Source organism: Grampus griseus (assembly GCF_964374135.1).
Source record: "Grampus griseus genome assembly, chromosome: 1".
NCBI lineage: Eukaryota > Metazoa > Chordata > Mammalia > Artiodactyla > Delphinidae > Grampus > Grampus griseus.
In genome coordinates, this window is record NC_139017.1 from 115,747,336 (window position 1) to 115,768,011 (window position 20,676).

Sequence of the window (20,676 nt, forward strand, 5' to 3'; positions counted from 1 at the left end):
GATATCTCATTGCAGTTTTGATTTGCATTTGCCTGATGATTAGTGATGCTGAGCATCTTTTCATGTGTCTCTTGGCTAGCTGTATGTCTTTTATGGAAAATGTCTATTTAAAATGCCCGTTTTTAAATCAGGTTGCTTGCATCTTTGATGTTGGGTTGTATGAGTTTTTTGTATATTTTGGATATTGATCCCTTATCAAATAAGGGGCAATTGTGGGGTCTTCTGTTGTGGCAGCGCTGACTGCTGTGGGTGTGCTAGTGGCTGGGGCTGGCCCCTGGCCTGGTTGGCTGCCAGGTGCTGCCTCTTGTAGAGGTTGCCAGTCAAGAGTGGAGTTTTGTTTCCTGCAGACCACCAGCTTTCCCATACTCAAGCCCTGCTGGCCTTCAGAGCTAGATATTCTGGGGGCTCATTTTCACTGTGCAGATCCCTCAGGCTGGAGAGCCCAGTGTGGGGCTCAGAACCTTCACTCCTTGTGGAGAAACTCTGTAGTAGTGATTTCTTTTTTAATATTCCTTATTTTTGGCTGTGTCTGGTCTTAGTTATGGTACGTGGGATCTTTCATTGTGGCACGTGGACTCTTCATTGTGGTGCGTGGGCTTCTCTCTAGTTGTGGTGTGCAGGCTCTCTAGTTTAGTTGTGGCTTGTGGGCTCAGTAGTTGCGGTGCACAGGCTTAGTTGCCCTGCAGCATGTGTGGTCTTAGTTGCCCAACCAGGGATCCAACCTGCGTCTCCTGCACTGGAAGGTGGATTCTTAACCACTGGACCACCAGGGAATTCCCTGCAATTGTGATTATTCTCTTGTTTGTGGGTTGCCTACCCAGGCGTGTGGGTCTTGACTATATTGCATCCCTGCTCCTTCTATCTATTTCATGGTTCCTTCTTCATATCTTTAGTTCTGGAAAATCTTTTCTGCTAGTCTTCAGGTCATTCTCATAGATAGTTGCTCTGTAAATAGTTGTAATTTTTGTGTGTGTGTGGAAGGAGGTGAGCTCGGGGTCTGCCTACTTCACCATCTTAGTAAAGTATCCCCTGGTCAAATGTTTTTTGTCAAGAGTGCCAAGACCATTCAGTGGGAGAAAAAACAGTCTTTTAGAGAAAGGGTATTGGGCAAACTGTATATCCATATGCAAAAATATGACATTGGATCCCTACCTTACACAAACATACAAAAATTGACTTTAGTGGATCAAAGGCCTAAACATAAGAACTAAAACTCTTAGAAGAAAACATAGAGGGGGGAACTGTGACATTGGATTTGGCAGCGACTTCTTGGATCTGACACTAAAAGCACAGATCACAAAAGTAGTAAATAGATAACTTGGATTATATCAGTTAGAAACTTCTGTGCATCAAAGGACACAGTCAACAGAGTGAAAAGGCCACCTATGGAATGGGCGAAAATATTTGCAAATTGTGTATCTGGTAAGGAGCTAAATATCCAGAGTACATAAAGGACTCCTACAACTGAACAACCAAAAAGCAAAAACTCGATTAAAAAAATGGCTCAAGTACTTGAATAGACTTTTCTCCAAAGAAGGTATATAAATAAATGCCTAACAAGCACATGAAAAGATGCTCAACATTACTAATTGCAAAAATGCAAATCAAAACCACAGTGAGATATCACCGCAATTGAATGTTATTCAGTCTGGAAAAGGAAGGAAATTCTGGCCCAAGCTATAAAAATCAACGAACATTGAGGACATTATTCTAAGTAAAATAAATCACAAAGAAAATACTCTATTTCACTTGCGAAGTACCCTGACTAGTCAAATTTGTAGAGACAAAAAGTGAAACGGTGGTTGCCAGTGGTTGGTGGGAGGGGGAATGGAGAGTTGCTGTGTAATGCTGTGGAGTTTCACTTTTGCAAGATGGGATGAGTTCTGGAGATTGATTGCCCAACAGTGTGAGTGTACTTAATGCTACTGAACTGTACATTTAAAAATGGTTAGGATGGGCTTCCCTGGTGGCGCAGTGGCTGAGAGTCCGCCTGCCGATGCAGGGGACACGGGTTCGTGCCCCGGTCCGGGAAGATCCCACATGCCCGGAGCGGCTGGGCCCGTGAGCCATGGCCGCTGAGCCTGCGCGTCCGGAGCCTGTGCTCCGCAACGGGAAAGGCCACAACAGTGAGAGGCCTGCGTACGGAAGAAGAAAAAAAAAAAAAAAAAGGTTAGGATGATAAACTTATGTGTATTTCATCAAAATTAAAAATTAAAAACTTAATAGACAAATAGTAAGTTTGAAAAATGGTTGCAGTATAGAAGACAGGATTCTGTTTACAAGAAGAGGCTATCAACCCAATTGTAAAAAGAGCAAAGATTTAAAGAGCCGTTAAATAAAATAACAAATCTAGGAGGCTATAAAATTCATGAAAAGACAGTCTCACAGGTTGTCAAGGTAATGCAAATTAAAGAGTCTCGTGCTCCACTGACTGAGCTAGCCACGCATGTCAAGACAATGCAAATTAAATACTAGTGAAATATAACAGCATACCCATCAAATGACAACAGTTAAAAAAAAGAAAGCCAGTAATACCTTTACTAGTATAGAAAATAGTGTTGATGTACAGAAAATGGTATTCCCTTATGAGTGGAAATATGAATTGTTATAGCATTTTTGGAAAGTAATATTGTAAAATCTATTTTTATAAATTGGCCCATGTAATACAAATATAAAAGCCCACCCATTATGTTTACATGGATTTTTTAGTGGCAGAATATGGAAGCAAAGTGAAAGTCTATTATTAGAAGAATTGATTGAATGCATGCATCCATGTGTGAATGCATTTCGTATGTATCCATGAAAATTTTGACATAAATGGATGTCTTTTAAAATATTATTGAAAAAATAAAATATTATTGACAAAAAAGATGGCCATGTATATCTCTGTATGTGTATTTGTGTATGATTTATATAGAAAATTATTAAAGCATACCTACAGGTTTTATAGTGCAGGTATGCTGGTGATAAATTCTTTCAGCTTTATTATGTCTAATGCAGTCTTTATTTTGCCTTAGTTTTTGAAAGATATTTTCCTAGGTATGGAGTTCTTGGTTGACAGTGTTCCTTCAGTAAACTGTAAAGATGTTGCTCCTCTGCCTTCCAGCTTATGTTGTTTCTAGTATACATTCTGGGTCTTTTGGGGCTGCTTTTAAGATGTCTGTCCTGTCACTGGTTTTAAGCAACTTGTTTTTGATATGCTGTGGTTTTATTTGTTCTTATATCTTGTGTTGCTTCAATTTGTAGGTTTTTTAGTTTTCATCCTGTTCAGACTTTTCCATCTAGCTGAGTGATGCTCTTGTTTAAGTTTCTCCATCTTTGTGTTTCATAGTTTCTTTTGCTGTGTCTTCAAGTTCATTATTCTTTTGCCTTGTCTTATCTACTCTTAATCTCATCCATTGTATTTTTCACCTCAAATTTTTTTTTTAACATCTAAATACTTGATTTGGGTCTTTTTTCCCCTATCTTTCATGTCTCTCCTTATCATTTGTATCCTTTATTCTATCATCTGTCTTATGTCTGGGTCCCTTAGTTTTTCTTCCCCACTGAGGGTCAGATTTTCCTTCATTGTATATCTTATAATTTTTTTTGTTTTGTTTTTGCGGTATGCGGGCCTCTCACTGCTGTGGCCTCTCCCCTTGCGGAGCACAGGCTCCAGACGCGCAGGCTCAGCGGCCATGGCTGATGGGCCCAGACGCTCCGCGGCACGTGGGATCTTCCCGGACCGGGGCACGAAACCGTGTCCCCTGCATCGGCAGGCGGACTCTCAACCACTGCGTCACCAGGGAAGCCCTATCTTATAATTTTTTTAAATTAATTAATTAATTTGTTTATTTTTGGCTGCATTGGGTCTTTGTTGCTGTGCGTGGGCTTTCTCTAGTTGTGGCAAGCAGGGACTACTCTTTGTTGTGGTGCACTGGCTTCTCATTGTGGTGGCTTCTCTTGTTGTGGAGCACGGGCTCTAGGTGTGTGGGCTTCAGAAGTTGTGGCACATGGGCTCAGTAGTTGTGGCTTGCAGGCTCTAGAGCACAGGCTCAGTAGTTGTGACGCATGGTCTTAGTTGCTCCACGGCATGTGGGATCTTCCCAGACCAGGGCTCGAACCTGTGTACCCTGCACTGGCAGGCAGATTGTTAACCTCTGTGCTGCCAGGGAAGCCCCTGTATATCTTATAGTTTTTGATTGGATGCCAGACATTTGATTTTTACCTTGTCAGGTGCTGGTTGTTTTCATTCCTTTAAATGTTCATTTTTTTTTCTGAGGCACAGTTAAATTTCTTGGGAACAGTTTGACCCTGTAATGCTCTCTTTTGAACTTTTTGAAGGCAGAACCAAAGTAGTCTTTCTTCTAGGGATAATTTTTTCCCAATACTAAGGTGATACCCTTCTGAGTATGCTATTTTATTCCTTCTGTATTATGAAATCTTTCAACTCTGGTGGAAACACAGACAGACCTGGGTTGGCTTTGAGAATTGTTCTACCTGCTCCTTTCCAATAGTTCTTTCCCCTTCTTAGGGTAGTTTAATCACAGGCACATGCTCATCAGTACTGGTTGAAAACATAATGGTAGCCCTTTACGAATCTCCAGAGTTCACTTCTCTCTATTCAGTTCTTTACTGTCTGTTACTCACCTTGGCCTCCCTGAATTTTCAACTCTGTCTCTTCAACTTAGAGAGATCACCAAAATCTGTTTGGGTTTTCTTCTACCTGTACTGTGGCCTAGAAGGAAATTCTCTCCAGGCAGTAAGTTGGGGTAGTCACCTTGTTTTTATCTTATGGATCAGTGTCCTGCAGTACCTGTTATCCAGTGTCTGTGTCTGAAAACCATTATTTTATATTTTTTGGTCTGGTTTCTTACTTATTTGAGAGGGTAAATCTGGTCCATGTCACTCCATTATGGTTGCAAGTGGGAGTATTTGGGTAAGAGGGAAAAGATATCTAATTACAAAAGGAAGTGAGAGGTGGGTGGGAAACCCTCCTCCATATATAAATAAAAAATGGAAAATATTAATTATTTTAAGTTTAACTTCATGCTCTGAAAGTCAGGAGCATGGCTTATGTAATATTACGTAGTAATGTGGTATTTATAAATAATGACTTATTCAATATCAACCCCAGCCTTATTCCTGTTGTATTTAGTAAGTTGCAGTATAATATTGGACTTATCATTTGATTTGATTTGATAGAAGCTTTTTATTTAATGTGTTTTCTAATGTGTTAATATTTCAGCACATGTATAACTGTTTATTCTTTCCTAGAAAGTTTCTTAACTTTTTCCCAAATAATTTTCTCAAACCCCAAAGATGAATGAAAGTTCATAAAATGCCCTGTTATTAAGAATGTACAATCCGGGACTTCCCCTGGTGGCGCAGTGGTTAACAATCCGCCTGCTAGTGCAGGGGACACGGGTTCGATCCCTGGTCTGGGAAGATCCCACATGCTGCAGAGCAACTAAGCCCGTGCGCCATAGCTACTGAGCTTGTGCTCTAGAGCCCACGAGCCACAACTCCTGAGCCCCTGTGCTGCAACTATTGAAGCCCACGTGCCTACAGCCCGTACTCCACAATAAGAGAAGCCACTGCATTGAGAAGTTTGCGCACCGCAACGAAGAGAGCCCCCACTCTCTGCAACTAGAGAAAGCCTGTGTGCAGCAACAAAGACCCAACACAGCGATAGATAGATAGATAGATGGGTAGAATGTGCAGTCCAAAGACGACCTAGAAATCCTTACTGAGTTAGACTTGAGATGTTTACTTGGAAATCACTCACTTAAACCATTCATAAAATAATCTGGGCATTGAATGCAGTGTATAAGTTTGCTCTATGATTCATAAGATTTAAAGTAGAGGTAGATAAAATTTAGTGACATTACAGTACATTGTGATGTCTTGGAGGAAATTAAGTTCACTGGGATTGCAAAATACTTTGCCTTCTGTTTACTTTAATGGAATTGAGGAAACTCCTGAAGAATATTAGGAAAATTATTATTGATTTGGGAAACTACCTCAGTCTTAAACTGGTTGTCTCATGGGGGAGGGAGGTCTGAGACCTTTTACTGGTCATATAAAAAAACCTCAAGGGATGATGCAGAGTGCCTAATAAAGTTTTATGTGTATGTGTAGTATGTGCTACACACGTGACATGTACTACCTCATTTAACCCTTACGGTAGGAGTACGGCATTCAGCACTTACTGGAATCTTCAGGTCTATTTGACTTTAGAGTCCTTGGCTCTTACCCATGAGATATATAGGTGGATTCAAATCCTAGTTTGAATCCTATGTTAACAATGCGAACTCAGTTAGGTTTTCTTCTCTTATTAGCCTTATATGCAGATGAAGATAATAATGGTGCCTATCTCAGTGCTGTTGGAAGGATCATATGATAATGTGGTTCTCAACCTGGGATGACTTTGTCCCCAGAGGACATAATTTTACACTGTCTAATGACATTGGTTGTCGAAGCTCAGAGTGGTAGTAGTGAGGGTGTTCTGGTATCTAGTGGGTAGAAGAAGGAATGTTGCTAAATATCTTACAATGTACAGGACAACCCTCCACAAGAGAGAATTATCTGGCCTGAAGTGTCAGTGGTGCCAGAGTTGAGAAACTCTGATGTGAATTGACTATGCTGGTTTATTGCTAGGATACCAAACTATTTCATTTATATCATCAGTGGGCTATTGCTAGTGTGAAAATGAAGGTTTCCATTTGAATTCTTTTTCTTTTCAATTCCAATTCTAGCCTAAGGGTTAATCTTTTTAAACGAAAAATAAGAAGGGGTAAAAATACTTAAATTGAATAACCTGACGTTTTTTCCCTTTTATTTACCTTTAAAAAATGAAATGGGAGAAAGGGGAAAAAGCAGCAAAAGTAATGGAGAAAAACTTACATTGACTCATAGGTATCAATTTTAATAAAATGATTATTTATTAGTAGAGAAACTTCCAGTGTTGAAATTAACTTCAATTGTGAAAGTACCCTAGATGTATTTGAAAATATACACTTTTGTAGGGCAAACTTATAAACATGTATGCTTCTTGTTTTATCTTTTAATAATTTTTAATATATTAGCACTTTTAAAATTGACTTTTCTGGTCAATTTTTCTGTAGGTATTACCTCATTTGGAAAGCCTTGAGAAACAGGAAAACATTTCTAACAAAATGTCAGCTTTTCGAGGTCATTGTCCGCATTTGGATTCAGTTGGTGAAATAACTAAAGAAGATTTAATACAAAAATCTCATGTAAGAAAGAGGGCTTTTTTTCTTCCTTTAAAAAATCCTTTAAAAGATCATATTCATTTTTCTCCCAGATATGTGTTTTCTGTAGATTACTACAATATTCTATGTTCATGAATCCAAATTTTTTATATATGATATTAGTGAATGTATATATTTGGCTGTATTTATGTAACGGTAATGTTGCCTGTGTGATTTTCCTTTCATAGGGTTCTTGTCAGGATTGTAAAGTCAGAGGACCAAACCTTTGGGCGTGCCTGGAGGTATGTGTATGTTTCTTCTCAAAAGTTTGATATAAAAATTTATATCTGAATAAGGTTAACTAGAAGATTTTTTTTGACACTTAGAGGACTTCATAAATGAACATACTTTAAGAAGATCATTATCGATTATAAAAATTAAACTTTAAACTTCGGGCTTTAATTTACAGTGCTTTTCGCAGAGTTTGGTAAATCACTAAAATATTTTACCCTCACCTTTTATTAGCGGAGACATATCTTTTAGCTTATAAATATTCCAGTTATATTCTTTTGTGCCTAGTACCTTTTGGTTAAAATAACTGACTTGGGAAGTCATTTAATCTTTCCGTTAAACCATGTGATCAGAACTTCATTGTAAATGTAATTGTAATGCTATTATTGTAAACTTACATGTTATAAAATACCTAATTTTCCTTTTTATATAATTATTTATAGAATAGATGTTCGTATGTTGGCTGCGGTGAATCACAAATAGATCATAGCACCATACATTCTCAGGTATGTATGTAGAAAAATTTCATGCAAGACGTTTTTTAAAGAGAGCCTGAAGGAAAGGGAAAGCAAATACAACATTAAGTTGTAATTCAAAATTTTGTACGTTTTTCTTTTTTTTTTTAATAAACGTGTTAAATCTTAGCTTATAAAAAGGTGGGGAGGGGAATTGCTAAGATCAGTATTAGAAAGAGGTTGTAATTAAGAGAGTAGTGATTTAAGAAATGTACCTCCAGATGTATGGAGGTGGTAGCTGAAGATATTAGTAGGATATGGAAGTTGAAGTCAAGAATAGAAGCCTAGGCTATGACAGGGCCTGACTGACTTCAAGTCTCAACTCATATACCTTTTTCTCTACATCCTCCTTACTGGAGTCCCGTTTCTACGTCACCCTGGTTGTTTGGTGCTTGTGTGTAATTCTGGCATGCTTCTTTTACAGATTAGATAGAGCTCCCATTCTAAACTATACATTTTCTTGAGAATGAACTGTCTTGTTCATATTTATCTCTACAGCATTAACTGTTCTCAACCAGGGTTCTTCAAGAGAATTAATTAAGGCTCTCAGGCATCATGGTACATAGTTAATTTACTTCTCTTTGGTGCATCTAGAATGGTGGTACTCTGTACCATTCTTGGGAGAATTGAGAAAATAGTTACTCAGATCATTGTCTATAGGGCATTATTCTCTTGCAGAACTCTAGTTGAGAAAGGCTGGAGTTTCGTATATCCAAGATCATATTCACTATCGCTTGAGCTGTTTTGTGCTTTGATTCATGTCATTTATATTCTTTTGCCATTCTGATCTCCTGGAACAGTTAACTGTGCTATTGTCAGTTTTCTTGTATTATAATTACTTGCTAACCGCAAAGCAGAGTCTTATAATAACTCTTGTGTTTATCTTTATAATGAATAGTGGTGAAAAATGACAATAGAATAACTTTTGGAGTAGGCTTAGATTTATCTATTTATCTATTTATCTAATTTATCTAAAAAATGGTTTTTTGGTGCTCCAGTTTAAATTTTCTCTTTTGAGTATATTGTTATTCATCAAAGGCCAGCAGTTTATCTTCTATGATCTTTTGAAAGGTTTTCAACTATAATTTTGACTCTTCTTCCCTCTCTCCCATGAAATTATACAGGAGACAAAGCATTATTTAACTGTGAACCTTACCACTCTTCGAGTATGGTGTTATGCTTGCAGCAAAGAAGTATTTTTGGATAGAAAATTAGGAACTCAGCCTTCATTACCTCATGTAAAACCACTTCACCAAACACAAGAAAATAGTATCCAGGTAATAATCTAAATCTGTGTAATTAAAATATCAAATATTTTCAGGTAATAATTTCAGAATTTGTCATGTAGCTGAAATCTAAAAGAGCCCTACTTCACCTGTACTTTAAAAAATTTCCATAATGTGCCTCCTTTCCTCAAATGAAACACCGAAGCTGGCCTTTGTTCTTTTATAGAGTGATGGATTAGAGTGAAGTTGAAGCCCACACCTGTCTGAAGATGGAAAAGCATCTGATGTGTTTTAAAAACTTAAAAAAACAGCTGGTTTAAATAATGTTTCTTTTTCTAGCCAGTCTGATTCTAGGAGAGGTGATGGGCCTTCTTTGATAGGCCCTAATTCAGCTCTCTTTTCCTCATTTCCCTCCCTGCTTCACCCCAATGTATATTACTGTAAACATTTTACTAATTTATTGAAAACCAGATAGAATACATTAAAGCTTAACATCAGTGTTTGGTTACAAAAGATGGGTAAGCTTGCAAAGATTGGTCACTTAATATTGAGACTTTTCTAGTCATATAAAAAATAGGAAAGGGAGGGACTTCCCTGGCCCTCCAGTGGGTAAGACTCCGCGCTTCCGCTGCAGGGCGCATGGGTTCGATCCCTAGTTGGGGAACTAAGATCCTGCCTGCCGCGCGGCGTGGCCAAAAAAAAAAAAAAAGAAAAAATAGGAAAAGGAATGAAAAAAATAAGAATAGTTGGCGTCCTATCATCATTTGGTCTGTATGGTTTAATTAACACATCAGTGAGTTTTTTCCTTCTGTGTTATAGAAATCACATTGTATTTCTATAATTGTGTTCTTCGATACCAATTCTTAAGATATTTTGTGTTGTATCTTTGTATCACATTCTGATGGTAGATATTTGTGATAGTAAATTTGCTTGCCTCACACGTTATATAACTTCAAGTGACTAGATTTTAGACAAGGTATACTTGTTGCATTTCTAGTTTCATAGTTGAATAACTCTAGTTTATAAATTACCATCATTACTGTTTCTCCTACTGATACCTATTTATCATTCAAAAACGTGTTTTTTGGTTTTCTTTTGAATGCCATGGTAGTTTGAAAATAAGTTTACCTGAACCCTCTAACACTATTAACAAAAATGTGATAATTAAAAGTTTAATCACATGAGGAACTGATAACAATTTATAATAATCTAAAGAATAAGTACAGATAGTTCACAAAGAAGAAATACAAATTAAAACACATCGAGAAAATAATCATCACTGACTAAAGAAAAGTAAGTTAAAACAGCTATCTGCCATTTCTGCCCAAATAGATTATGATTGCACACTCTTAGTGAATGCTGAATCTGGTTGAATAAGTATACTGATACTTTTCTGATAGCTTGTAAATAATTTTCTGGTGAGTTATATTTGTAACACATAAAAGGCATGAATTTAATTTCATACAACTTCCTGATGATCCCATTGTTGAAGAAATTACTCAGAAGAAAAAGAAAGTTATTTGTACAGATTTTTTTTAGCAGTATAAAATTTACAGGCTGTTTGAACCCAGTTCATCAGAACATTAATTATAGAATAACAGTATTGGAAACCATTCAAATGTCATTAAGATTTTTCAAACAGTTTTGTAGGAGGTAAGATTTTGAATGATTTTTTTTTAAAGCTGCTCTACTTCTCTGTATTTCAATACACCAAAGTGAGAATATGGGGCCTACCCAACTATCTAGTATCTACAGATGCCAGGAAGGTAAAGTAAATGTATAAAGTGGGTGGGTGTAAGTGCATATATGCATGCCTTGAAGAAGAGAAATAGGCTGTAATAAGTTGGAGAGCACGTGCTAAGTACATTCTGCTGTTCAGTTTCCTCCTCCCACTGATGGTTGCTAAATGGGTTCAGTGTACTTTGATCTTCTGCTATTAGAAGAGAACTTGCAGAATTTGATTTTTATATGAGCTCACTCAATTTTTAAAATATTAGCTCAAAGTTTTGCTTTTGTTTCGGTTTTTGTCCTTTTTTTTTAAAACAGTGTGGACTAGCATTTGACCAAGTCACCAGTTGCAACCTCTTGAGTTAATCCAATTCTCAGGAATTAATATTGGAATTTTAAAAAATATTTAAAACTATTTCATATGCATAAAAGGATGCAAAATAACTTTAGTAACAAGTATCAGGAGAGATTGTAGAAGTCTACAGATAAGCTGCGAACAAATTAAAAAAAATTTTTGACCTAAGGATTTGTTCAAGCCTGCTATCTTTTCTGTTATCCAGGATTTTAAAATACCCAGTAACACAACGTTAAAAACTCCTCTGGTTGCTGTATTTGATGATCTGGACATAGAAGTGGAAGAAGAAGATGAACTTAAGGCAAGAGGTAAAATAATTCTCCTGTATAACACTCCTTTGTATGCTACTGTCCATTTCTTTAGGAAATTGTATCATGTGAATATTTCAAAATCTAGAGATGATCAGAAGATAATTACAAAAAAAATTTCTAGGAATCAGATTATCGGTTATGCTTTTTAAAAAAAATTATCAGTTTACATAATCAGGGTGCATTTTTAAGTTCTACCTTTTTTTGTTTATTTATTGTATTATGCATCACTTGAAAATACCAAGGAAATATCCTTTTGTTTTTAATGATGCATGAGTGGAAGTAATGCTAGTTGGCAGTATTTGATTGTAATAAATCAATAAAGTAATTGTATTTTAAAAAAAGTTCTGAAATTTGACCTAGTAAAATTGTATCTGTGAAAAAGCAAACGGACAACTTTGATGCTTCTTTTCTCTTGCATCACTTTACTAAAGCCCACAGTTCTTAGTATAAACTATCTGTATAGTTTAGTACAGACTTTTCTGTTTTATAGTTGATGTAAGGGAATCTTAACCCTTTAAGGATATATTTAAATAATTTTCTGAAAATTAACACTTTGGTGTAAGTCTGACCTCTTTGGTTATTCAAGTTGCTGTTTGTATTTCTATAATGTATTTTGTATTTCCTTAACATAGTTTGGGAACCATAATAATTACCTAGTTACATATTCAGCGAACACTCATAAAATTGAGTCATTGCATTATTGAATGATAACATAACTTATAATTTTTCCTAATAGGTCTTACAGGTTTGAAAAATATTGGAAATACTTGTTATATGAATGCAGCTTTGCAGGCTCTTTCCAATTGGTAAGTAGATAAATTAATTTTGTTAGTATAGTTTTTTAAAGTTACTCTTGGAGGACTTCCCTGCTGGTGCAGTGGTTAGGAATCCGCCTGCCAAGGCAGGGGACACGGGTTTGATCCCTGGTCTGGGAAGATCCCACATGCCACGGAGCAACTAAGCCCGCGCGCCACAACTACTGAGTCTGTGCGCCACAACTACTGAGCCTATGCTCCAGAGCCCACGAGCTACAACTACTGAGCCTGCGCACGTGCCGCAGCTACTGAAGCCTGCGAGCCTAGAGCCTGTGCTCCGCAACAAGAGAAGCCACTGCAATGAGAAGCCCGCACACTGCAACAAAGTGTAGCCCCCACTCACTGCAACGAGAGAAAGCCCGCGCACAGCAACAAAGACCTAGTGTAGCCAAAAATAAATAAATAAAATAAAACTATGAAAAAAGAATAATAGAGTTACTCTTGGAGCAGAAAACCGTGCTGCTGTAGTACACTGAGAAGAAAGGAGTGAGAAGAGAAAAGAAAGAAATATACATTAATAGTAATATGGGAAAGAGGTGACAATTATATTCAATTCCCCTAGCCAACAGGATCCCATTAAATCCTTGCTGTACCTCTTCCCTCACCCCTCTCAACACATAGTGCTGCCTCCCCCCCTTTTCTGAAATGCCCCCACTTAAAAAATTATCTGGATTAACTAAAGCCTAAATGTGTAAATATTCCTGAAAAAGTTATTTCCTCTTTCTTGTTGAGTAACTCTTAAGGTAGAGTAGGTAAGAAACTGAGTTGGGACATAATCCATTGTTGTCCCAATGGGGTTGCTTTGATCGTGCCTGTAGTTTCCTAAGACTGCTGGTCCTGGCTCAGACCCTAGGTGGTTGTATGTCTTTGAGGAAGTTATTTGTTTTTACATCTAGAAAACAAGGAGCTTAAACTAATTAATTCCTCAAATCACTTTTAGTTCAGAGGTCCTAGGAAAATATTTTATATTTTTCTGTAGGTGGAAAGTCTCTAATAAAGCAATTAGTTTTTTTTTTTTAATTATAGTCCTGTAAAGTAGGTAGGTGCAGTATGGAATGCTCTGCAGACGATCACCCAGGGAAGAGATGAAAAGTTGAGGAACCCTGATAGTTATATACCTGGTAAGAGCAGAAAAAACAATAAAGAGGGAAAAGAGTTACCAGAGAGGTCAAGAAGAAAAGTAAAAAAGTGCATTACGTTGGTCAAGAGAAATGGGTGAACCACCTGTGACAAATGCTACTGAGGGGGAAATGAAAGGTCTTTACTGGATTTGGCAGCATTGAGGACTCTGATGTGGTGGGTCAAATCTGATTTGATGGGTTGAGCAAGATAATGAAGGAAAGAATGTGAAGCTGTAAAAGGGAGCAAAGAAGTAACAGATACAGGGCTCTATGTGCTGTCAATTCATTGAATGACTAGAAGTCAATCAGTATTAAGCTGTGACTGCACTCTAACTTTTTTTTTTAACCTTTTTTTTTTTTTAAACTAGCCCACCTTTGACACAGTTTTTTCTTGATTGTGGAGGACTAGCCCGAACAGATAAGAAACCAGCTATTTGTAAAAGTTATCTCAAACTGATGACAGAGCTGTGGCATAAAAGCAGGTATGTACTTAATATGTTTATTTTCATTATTATATTTTTAAATGAATATCATAAATATTAAACATTTGCAGGTGCATTTATAGAGCTGTAAAAAGGAGATTTGAGACACTCAGTTTTGGGCATGTTATATTTGAAAATGAACATCCAAAGGAAATATCTGGACTGGAGATAAAATGTTGAACTGTTAAAGCTGCTGTTACTGACACTTTTGATTTTTAATTCAGGAGTAGGCATTCTCACAGTGCTAAAATCAGACCATAGAGGCATATATGAATGTTTATTTTTCTGCTTATCTTTATTTATTCTAAGTGTAGCATTAGAAAAATAATTGTTTGCTGTAATATTTTGTATTAGAACTATTCAGAAAGTTGCATTTAATGGTTCCTAAGAACTGCCCAGCCTTTCTTCTAAGAAAACAATCACCAAAGCTTTCATGTACTTATATTCTTAAGTGCTTCAGTTTTCTTTGAGATATTTGACTCCCTACTAAAGAGTATCTCTAGAGTTAAAAATTTGTTATTACTGTCATTTCAGTATGCTAGGAAAAGATTGTTTTAATGAATTATTTTGGGATGTGAAGTTATATATCATTCACATTTCTAATATTCAAGAGACAGAATTCTCTCTTGTCATTTATCCCTATTGGGTATTACCCGTTGCTGCCAAGGGTTCTAACATTTCTAAGTTCCTTACTGAATAACTAGAATTAACCCTTAACTGCTATGTTTAAGCTTCTTTGCCCTGCAACTATAAACTTAACATTCTTGGAAGTTTACTAAACTTCAGAAGTGTTATAGTACAGAATTTTAAGTGATTAAATCTTGCATCTGGTTTACTTTTCATTTTTGTTTTCATGAGTATTTGATGGCTGGTTTAAAATTTTTATTTAGATAGTGTACTAGATATACTTATCCCAGGAATTTTAAGTAATTAAAATATTATTTTAAGTAATTAGAAGTATTTTTTGAAAAATCATATAGTAGAGCATAATCATTTCATTAGGGGGGAGAACAATAAATTACGTAGCTTAAATATCAAAAATAAGCTATTTTGATGAACCTGTGAAGCATAATACTAGGCAATTTTTTTGTTTGCTTTTGTTCTCTTTTTTTTCTCACTGTTTTCTTTTTTAAACGAAGGGGCAATCTTTTTTTCTTTTTTTAAAAATTAATTCATCAATTTATTTATTTTTGGCTATGTTGGATCTTCATTGCTGTGCGCGGGCTTTCTCTATTTGCGGTGGGCAGGGGCTACTCTTCGTTGCGGTGCACTGGCTTCTCGTTGTGGTGGCTCCTCTTGTTGCGGAGCACAGGCTCTAGGCGCACGGGCATCAGTAGTTGTGGCTCGTGGGCTGTAGAGCGCAGGCTCAGTAGTTGTGGTGCACGGGCTTAGTTGCTCTGCAGCATGTGGGATCTTCCCGGACCAGGGCTCAAACCCGTGTCCCCTGTATTGACAGGCAGATTCTTAACCACTGCGCCACCAGGGAAGTCCCTGTATTTTAAAATTTCATTTTATTTTTTTATACAGCAGGTTCGTATTAGTTATCTATTTTATACATATTAGTGTATATATGTCAACCCCAATCTCCCAATTCGTCCCACCACCACCACACACGCCCTCTTTTTAAAAAAAATATTTATTTATTTTATTTGTTTATTTGGCTGTGCCGGTTCTTAGTTGCGGCATGTGGGATCTAGTTCCCTGACCAGGCATCAAACCTGGGTCCCCTGCATTGCGAGTGCGGAGTCTCAGCCACTGGACCACCAGGGAAGTCCCAGTATTGGGCAATTTTGAATGATTCTTTTTATTTTTTTTTTGCGGTACGCGGGCCTCTCACTGTTGTGGCCTCTCCCGTTGCGGAGCACAGGCTCTGGACGCGTAGGCTCAGCAGCCATGGCTCACGGGCTTAGCCGCTCCGTGGCATGTGGGATCTTCCCAGACCGGGGCACGAACCCGTGTCCCCTGCATCGGCAGGCGGACTCTCAACCACTGCGCCACCAGGGAAGCCCTTGAATGATTTTCTGAAACACAAATACTTTTCAGTTTAACTCTCTGAATTTTTGATTGTTCGTTTCTTTTTTTTATTATTATTATTTATTTTTGGCTGTGTTAGGTCTTTATTGCTCACGCGGGCTTCTCTCTAGTTGTGACACGCAGGCTCCAGAGTGTGCGGGCTCAGTAGTTGTACCACACAGGCTCTTTAGTTGTGTTGCATGGGCTCCAGAGCACTTGGGCTCTGTAGTTGCGGCATGCGGGCTCTTTAGTTGTGGCACGTGGGCTCCTTAGTTTTGGAGCGTGGGCTTAGTTGCTCCACGGCATGTGGGATCTTAGTTCCCTGACCAGGGATCAAACCTGTGTCCCCTGCATTGGAAGGTGGATTTTCAACCACTGGACCATCAGGGAAGTCCCTGATTGCTCATTTCTAAAATAAAAACTAAAAATCACAGATTTCTTCCTAAAACTGTTTTCTTCCTCAGGCCAGGATTTGTAGTGCCTACTAATCTGTTTCAAGGAATTAAAACTGTAAATCCAACATTTCGGGGGTATTCTCAGCAGGTACGTCTTTATTGCTCTTTATTCATAATATTAATCTTTAATACATTTGCAGAGTGCTATTATGCATTATACTATTATATACTCATTTGCTATTCTAAGAATAATAACCCCATATCATATTTTTGGCTTACATTTTTCCACTTTTCTCTTAATTTCATATTTTTCTAGATATTTTAAATTTGGGGGTGTTTAAATATGTCAGTATATTCTAGCGCTTTTAGCTTTGAAAAGTTCCACATCCAGAGATAAATTTTACCTGTATTTTCTGATTTAATAAAAAAAAAATTCTTTAGACATGTGTCATTTATTTCACATTACAATATAATCCAAATTTAATTTTCCGCAAACAGCTAACAAATTGTATGAAAGTACAGATTTAAGAATTTTCTTATCTGGTTTTAAAAGTTTCTTCTTTATTAATTTGATGCTTACATTAATGTATAATAAGGTCTGTTTCTGGGCTTTCTAAGCTGTTTCATCGACCTGTAATTTTTTGGATTGACACCAATGGCAGTTTCAATTATTGTACTTTATATAATGTTTTTTCATGTTAATACCTGGTCCTCACATGTGTTTCTTTTTCAAAACAATACCTGTTCTCTGTTAACTTTTTCTGTTGCAAATTCCTGGATCACAGAGACTTGGTAGACATAAGTTGGGGCCTACGAATTTGTATTTTCAATAAACATTCTAGGTTGATCAAGGATTTTTGAGATACAGTGCAAAATTGGATAAAGCTTTAGTTTTAAGCCAAACTTATACTTGAATTTAGGATATCTCTCTCAGTTGTTATTGTCAGATGAGGCAAATCCTTACTCAAGTTTTTTAAAATAGCAGCAGTACTAAAGCTGACCTCCAGATCATCTTCAGTTTTTTGTTGCTGTTGTTTATTGTTTTTTTTAGTTTTAATTGAAATACATGTTCAGTTTTTTAATTACTTTTGTTTTATTTACATAACTTTTTAGAACTTAGTGCTTCCTATCCCTCCAATGCCTTGTGTCTACAAAGTTGTATTTCCTTAGTATAAAGCTACACATTTAGAAATCAGTTGCTAACCACATTTTGTATATTTTCTCATTTCTACATACATGTGTTTTTAATGAAATGGTAATATCTATGTTGCTTATATATTAGGATGCTCAAGAATTCCTTCGATGTTTAATGGATCTGCTTCATGAAGAACTGAAAGAACAGGTCATGGAAGTAGAAGAGGATCCTCAAACTATAATGACTGAGGAGACCATGGAGGAAGACAAGAGCCAGTCAGATGCAGATTTTCAGTCTTGTGAATCTTGTAGCAGCAGTGATAAAGCCGAAAATGAAAATGGGTCTAGAAGCTTTTCTGAAGATAATAATGAAACAACAATGTTAATTCAGGATGATGAAAACAATTCCGAAATGTCAAAAGATTGGCAAAAAGAGAAGATGTGCAATAAGATTAATAAAGCGAATTCTGAAGGAGAATTAGATAGAGACTCTGTGTCTGAAACAGTTGACTTCAACAATCAGGAAACTGTCAAAGTGCAAATACACAGCAGAGCTTCAGGTGACAATTTTTATAATTTTCAAATGATAGTGTTTCATTTTTAGACAAAGGGTGCAAAATGTGTTTATATATATATATATATATATATATATATATATACACACACACACACACATATATATATATAATTTTGTGTGGGTGTGGGGGTGTGTGTGTGGGTGGGTGGTATGCGGGCCTCTCACTGTTGTGGCCTCTCCCGTTACGGAGCACAGGCTCTGGATGCGCGGGCTCAGCGGCCATGGCTCAGGGGCCCAGCCACTCTGCGGCATGTGGGATCTTCCCGGACCAGGGCACAAACCCATGTCCCCTGCATCGGCAGGTAGACTCTCAACCACTGCGCCACCAGGGAAGCCCCAAGATATGTTTATATTTAAGATGATATTTGTAATTTTACCATTTTCTGATTTGGGGGAGAGCGGAATTAGCCTGACATGTGACTTTAGAATACATTTCTAATTTACATGTTAATGTTCACAGTTTATATTTAGCATAATAAAAATAAAATAGAATAATTAATAGCTTTAGCTTAATATTTTGTGTGTAGTATATGACATTATAATTCAACCATACTAATTGAAAGAAAGAGGGTATTAAATAGATGTTACTTTTGGGCTTTCTGACTAGTAGAGTTTAGTACTATTTGCATGTGAGTGTTAAGTTAATGTCATTTAAAGTAGATTCGGTTGAGATCTGCAAAATAGCAAAATAATCCAAATTGTAGACTGTTAGATTTAGATTGCTGTCATTGGAGTCATATCAGCTATGAAATACTTGGTGTATGTTTGGCATAGGAGTTTAATTAACTATAATGAACCCTGTTACGATAGATTATACCGTTATACATGTCATTGTTCCTGTGGGAAAGAGCAAGTGGCCAAATGAAAAATAGTTGAGCTAGGTTGCTTTGCATTTTATATTTATTTCTTCTAGGGTTAACTTGTGTTAGCTTAATGTGGTATTTAATTCTCCAAAGCACATAAAATTAAACCATCAGAGGTTCAGATTCTCTGACCTTAAAATAAGTGGCAGACAAGGAACATAAAAAATGTATCTTTTGTAATTACTGAAGAGTAGGAACTACTAAACAATTTACTTACGTTTTTGAACCCCACATTTTTTCTGGAGGAGAAGGATATTTCCTTAACCACAGGAATACTTGTGGTTCACCCATGTGCAGTGCATAAATGCCTTCTAGTCAGGAGAACATGTTAGGCTCCTTGATTATACTGATGTTATGTTTAGCAGTTTAGATGTGGTTAGAAGTTGCTTAGTCAATAGATATGTGAAATTTCAGTATTGAAAGACTTAGCCGTCTGCTATCTAGCCTTTCCTCATCAAAAGCCTGATTAAGCCTGATTACTTGACCTACTGGTTCTTTATTGCTCCATAGCAAGTTTATGCTTACAATTAGTAACTAATTGATGACCTGGATCAGGGATCTGAGGTTTTACATTTTCTGATTGAAAAATGTGACAAAGACCGTGTATGACATGCAAAACCCAACATATTTACTATCTGGTCTGTTACAGGAATCATTTGCCAATCCCTGACCTAGATGATATTAACTTTATTCCCTTCTGAAAGGCTAGAGCGAGTCTCCTCCTCTTTCTTCCCCCAATATTATGCAGTCTGCTTTTAGTCATGGTTGGGATAATGAGAAATGCCTCTGTGAAAGTAACAAAAGTCATTTATTTTGCATTATCTGGAAAAATCCCTGAAATCATTCTGTTTCAGGGTCTGTTATGTACAATTCTCTTTTCTTCACTCAAATACTTTTTGAGCAGTCTCTTGCCCTGGAATATATGTTATGTACTAGGAATCCAACAGCAAATCAAGATAGCTCTCATAGAGCTTATATTTTCTTGATTCATAATTTAATTCCAAAAAAGGTGTTTTTTTCTGACAGAGGGTTTTATTTCCTTTTATAACAGAGTAAAATAATTCATAATTACTTTATGCCTAAATTTCTTGTTAAATTTTGCTTACTATGTCAGTTTGGGAGGATAATCTCTTTTTCTCCCATATAGTTTTAAAGCTTTCTAAAAAACTGCCCTAAATTGCTTTTGTTTTTTAAATACTAAGGACAAATATGATCCTCTTTGGCTTTATATTTCCACACTTATATTTGCACAGTTTCTGGATTGCCTACAACAGTAACGTGTTTTAAACGTTAATTAGATTCCTAGGGGGAAAATCACTGTTAGTTTGCTTAGCAAGCCTAATGTCTATCAGGTGTTTTACCTGACGTTTATTAATGTGAGTTGTGTTCAAAATCTCAGATGAAGAAAGCTTTATTTGACAGGTGGAATAATTTTACTATTTAATAATACAAATTTTAAATATTACAGAATATATTACTGATGTCCATTTGAATGAGCTGTCTACATCACAGACCCTCCCATCAAGTGAAGGTGTTAACCCACGTTTATCAGCAAGCCCTCCGAAATCAGGCACTTTGTGGCCAGGATTGGCACCTACACACAAAAAAGGTAGAAGTTTCAGTTATTCAGGTTCCTTTGCTTTGATAGTTTAAAGTG

At 36.7% G+C, this 20,676-nt stretch overlaps 1 protein-coding gene across 3 annotated transcripts in view; it reads left to right on the top strand.

Annotated features, from left to right (window-relative positions):
* USP33 (ubiquitin specific peptidase 33) overlaps positions 1-20,676 on the top strand; it is a 70,320-nt gene that overhangs the window by 19,912 nt on the left and 29,732 nt on the right. For all 3 annotated transcript variants that reach the window (XR_014297194.1, XM_082661772.1, XM_082661773.1), the window contains exons 2-11: positions 7,107-7,238; positions 7,442-7,495; positions 7,928-7,990; positions 9,124-9,276; positions 11,514-11,616; positions 12,356-12,425; positions 13,924-14,037; positions 16,515-16,593; positions 17,728-18,139; positions 20,488-20,628. Coding sequence is in view for 2 of the 3 variants with exons in the window: in XM_082661772.1 (XP_082517898.1) it covers positions 7,158-7,238; positions 7,442-7,495; positions 7,928-7,990; positions 9,124-9,276; positions 11,514-11,616; positions 12,356-12,425; positions 13,924-14,037; positions 16,515-16,593; positions 17,728-18,139; positions 20,488-20,628 (1,270 nt within the window). In the remaining variant the exon portion in view is untranslated. The remainder of the gene's footprint in view (positions 1-7,106; positions 7,239-7,441; positions 7,496-7,927; positions 7,991-9,123; positions 9,277-11,513; positions 11,617-12,355; positions 12,426-13,923; positions 14,038-16,514; positions 16,594-17,727; positions 18,140-20,487; positions 20,629-20,676) is intronic.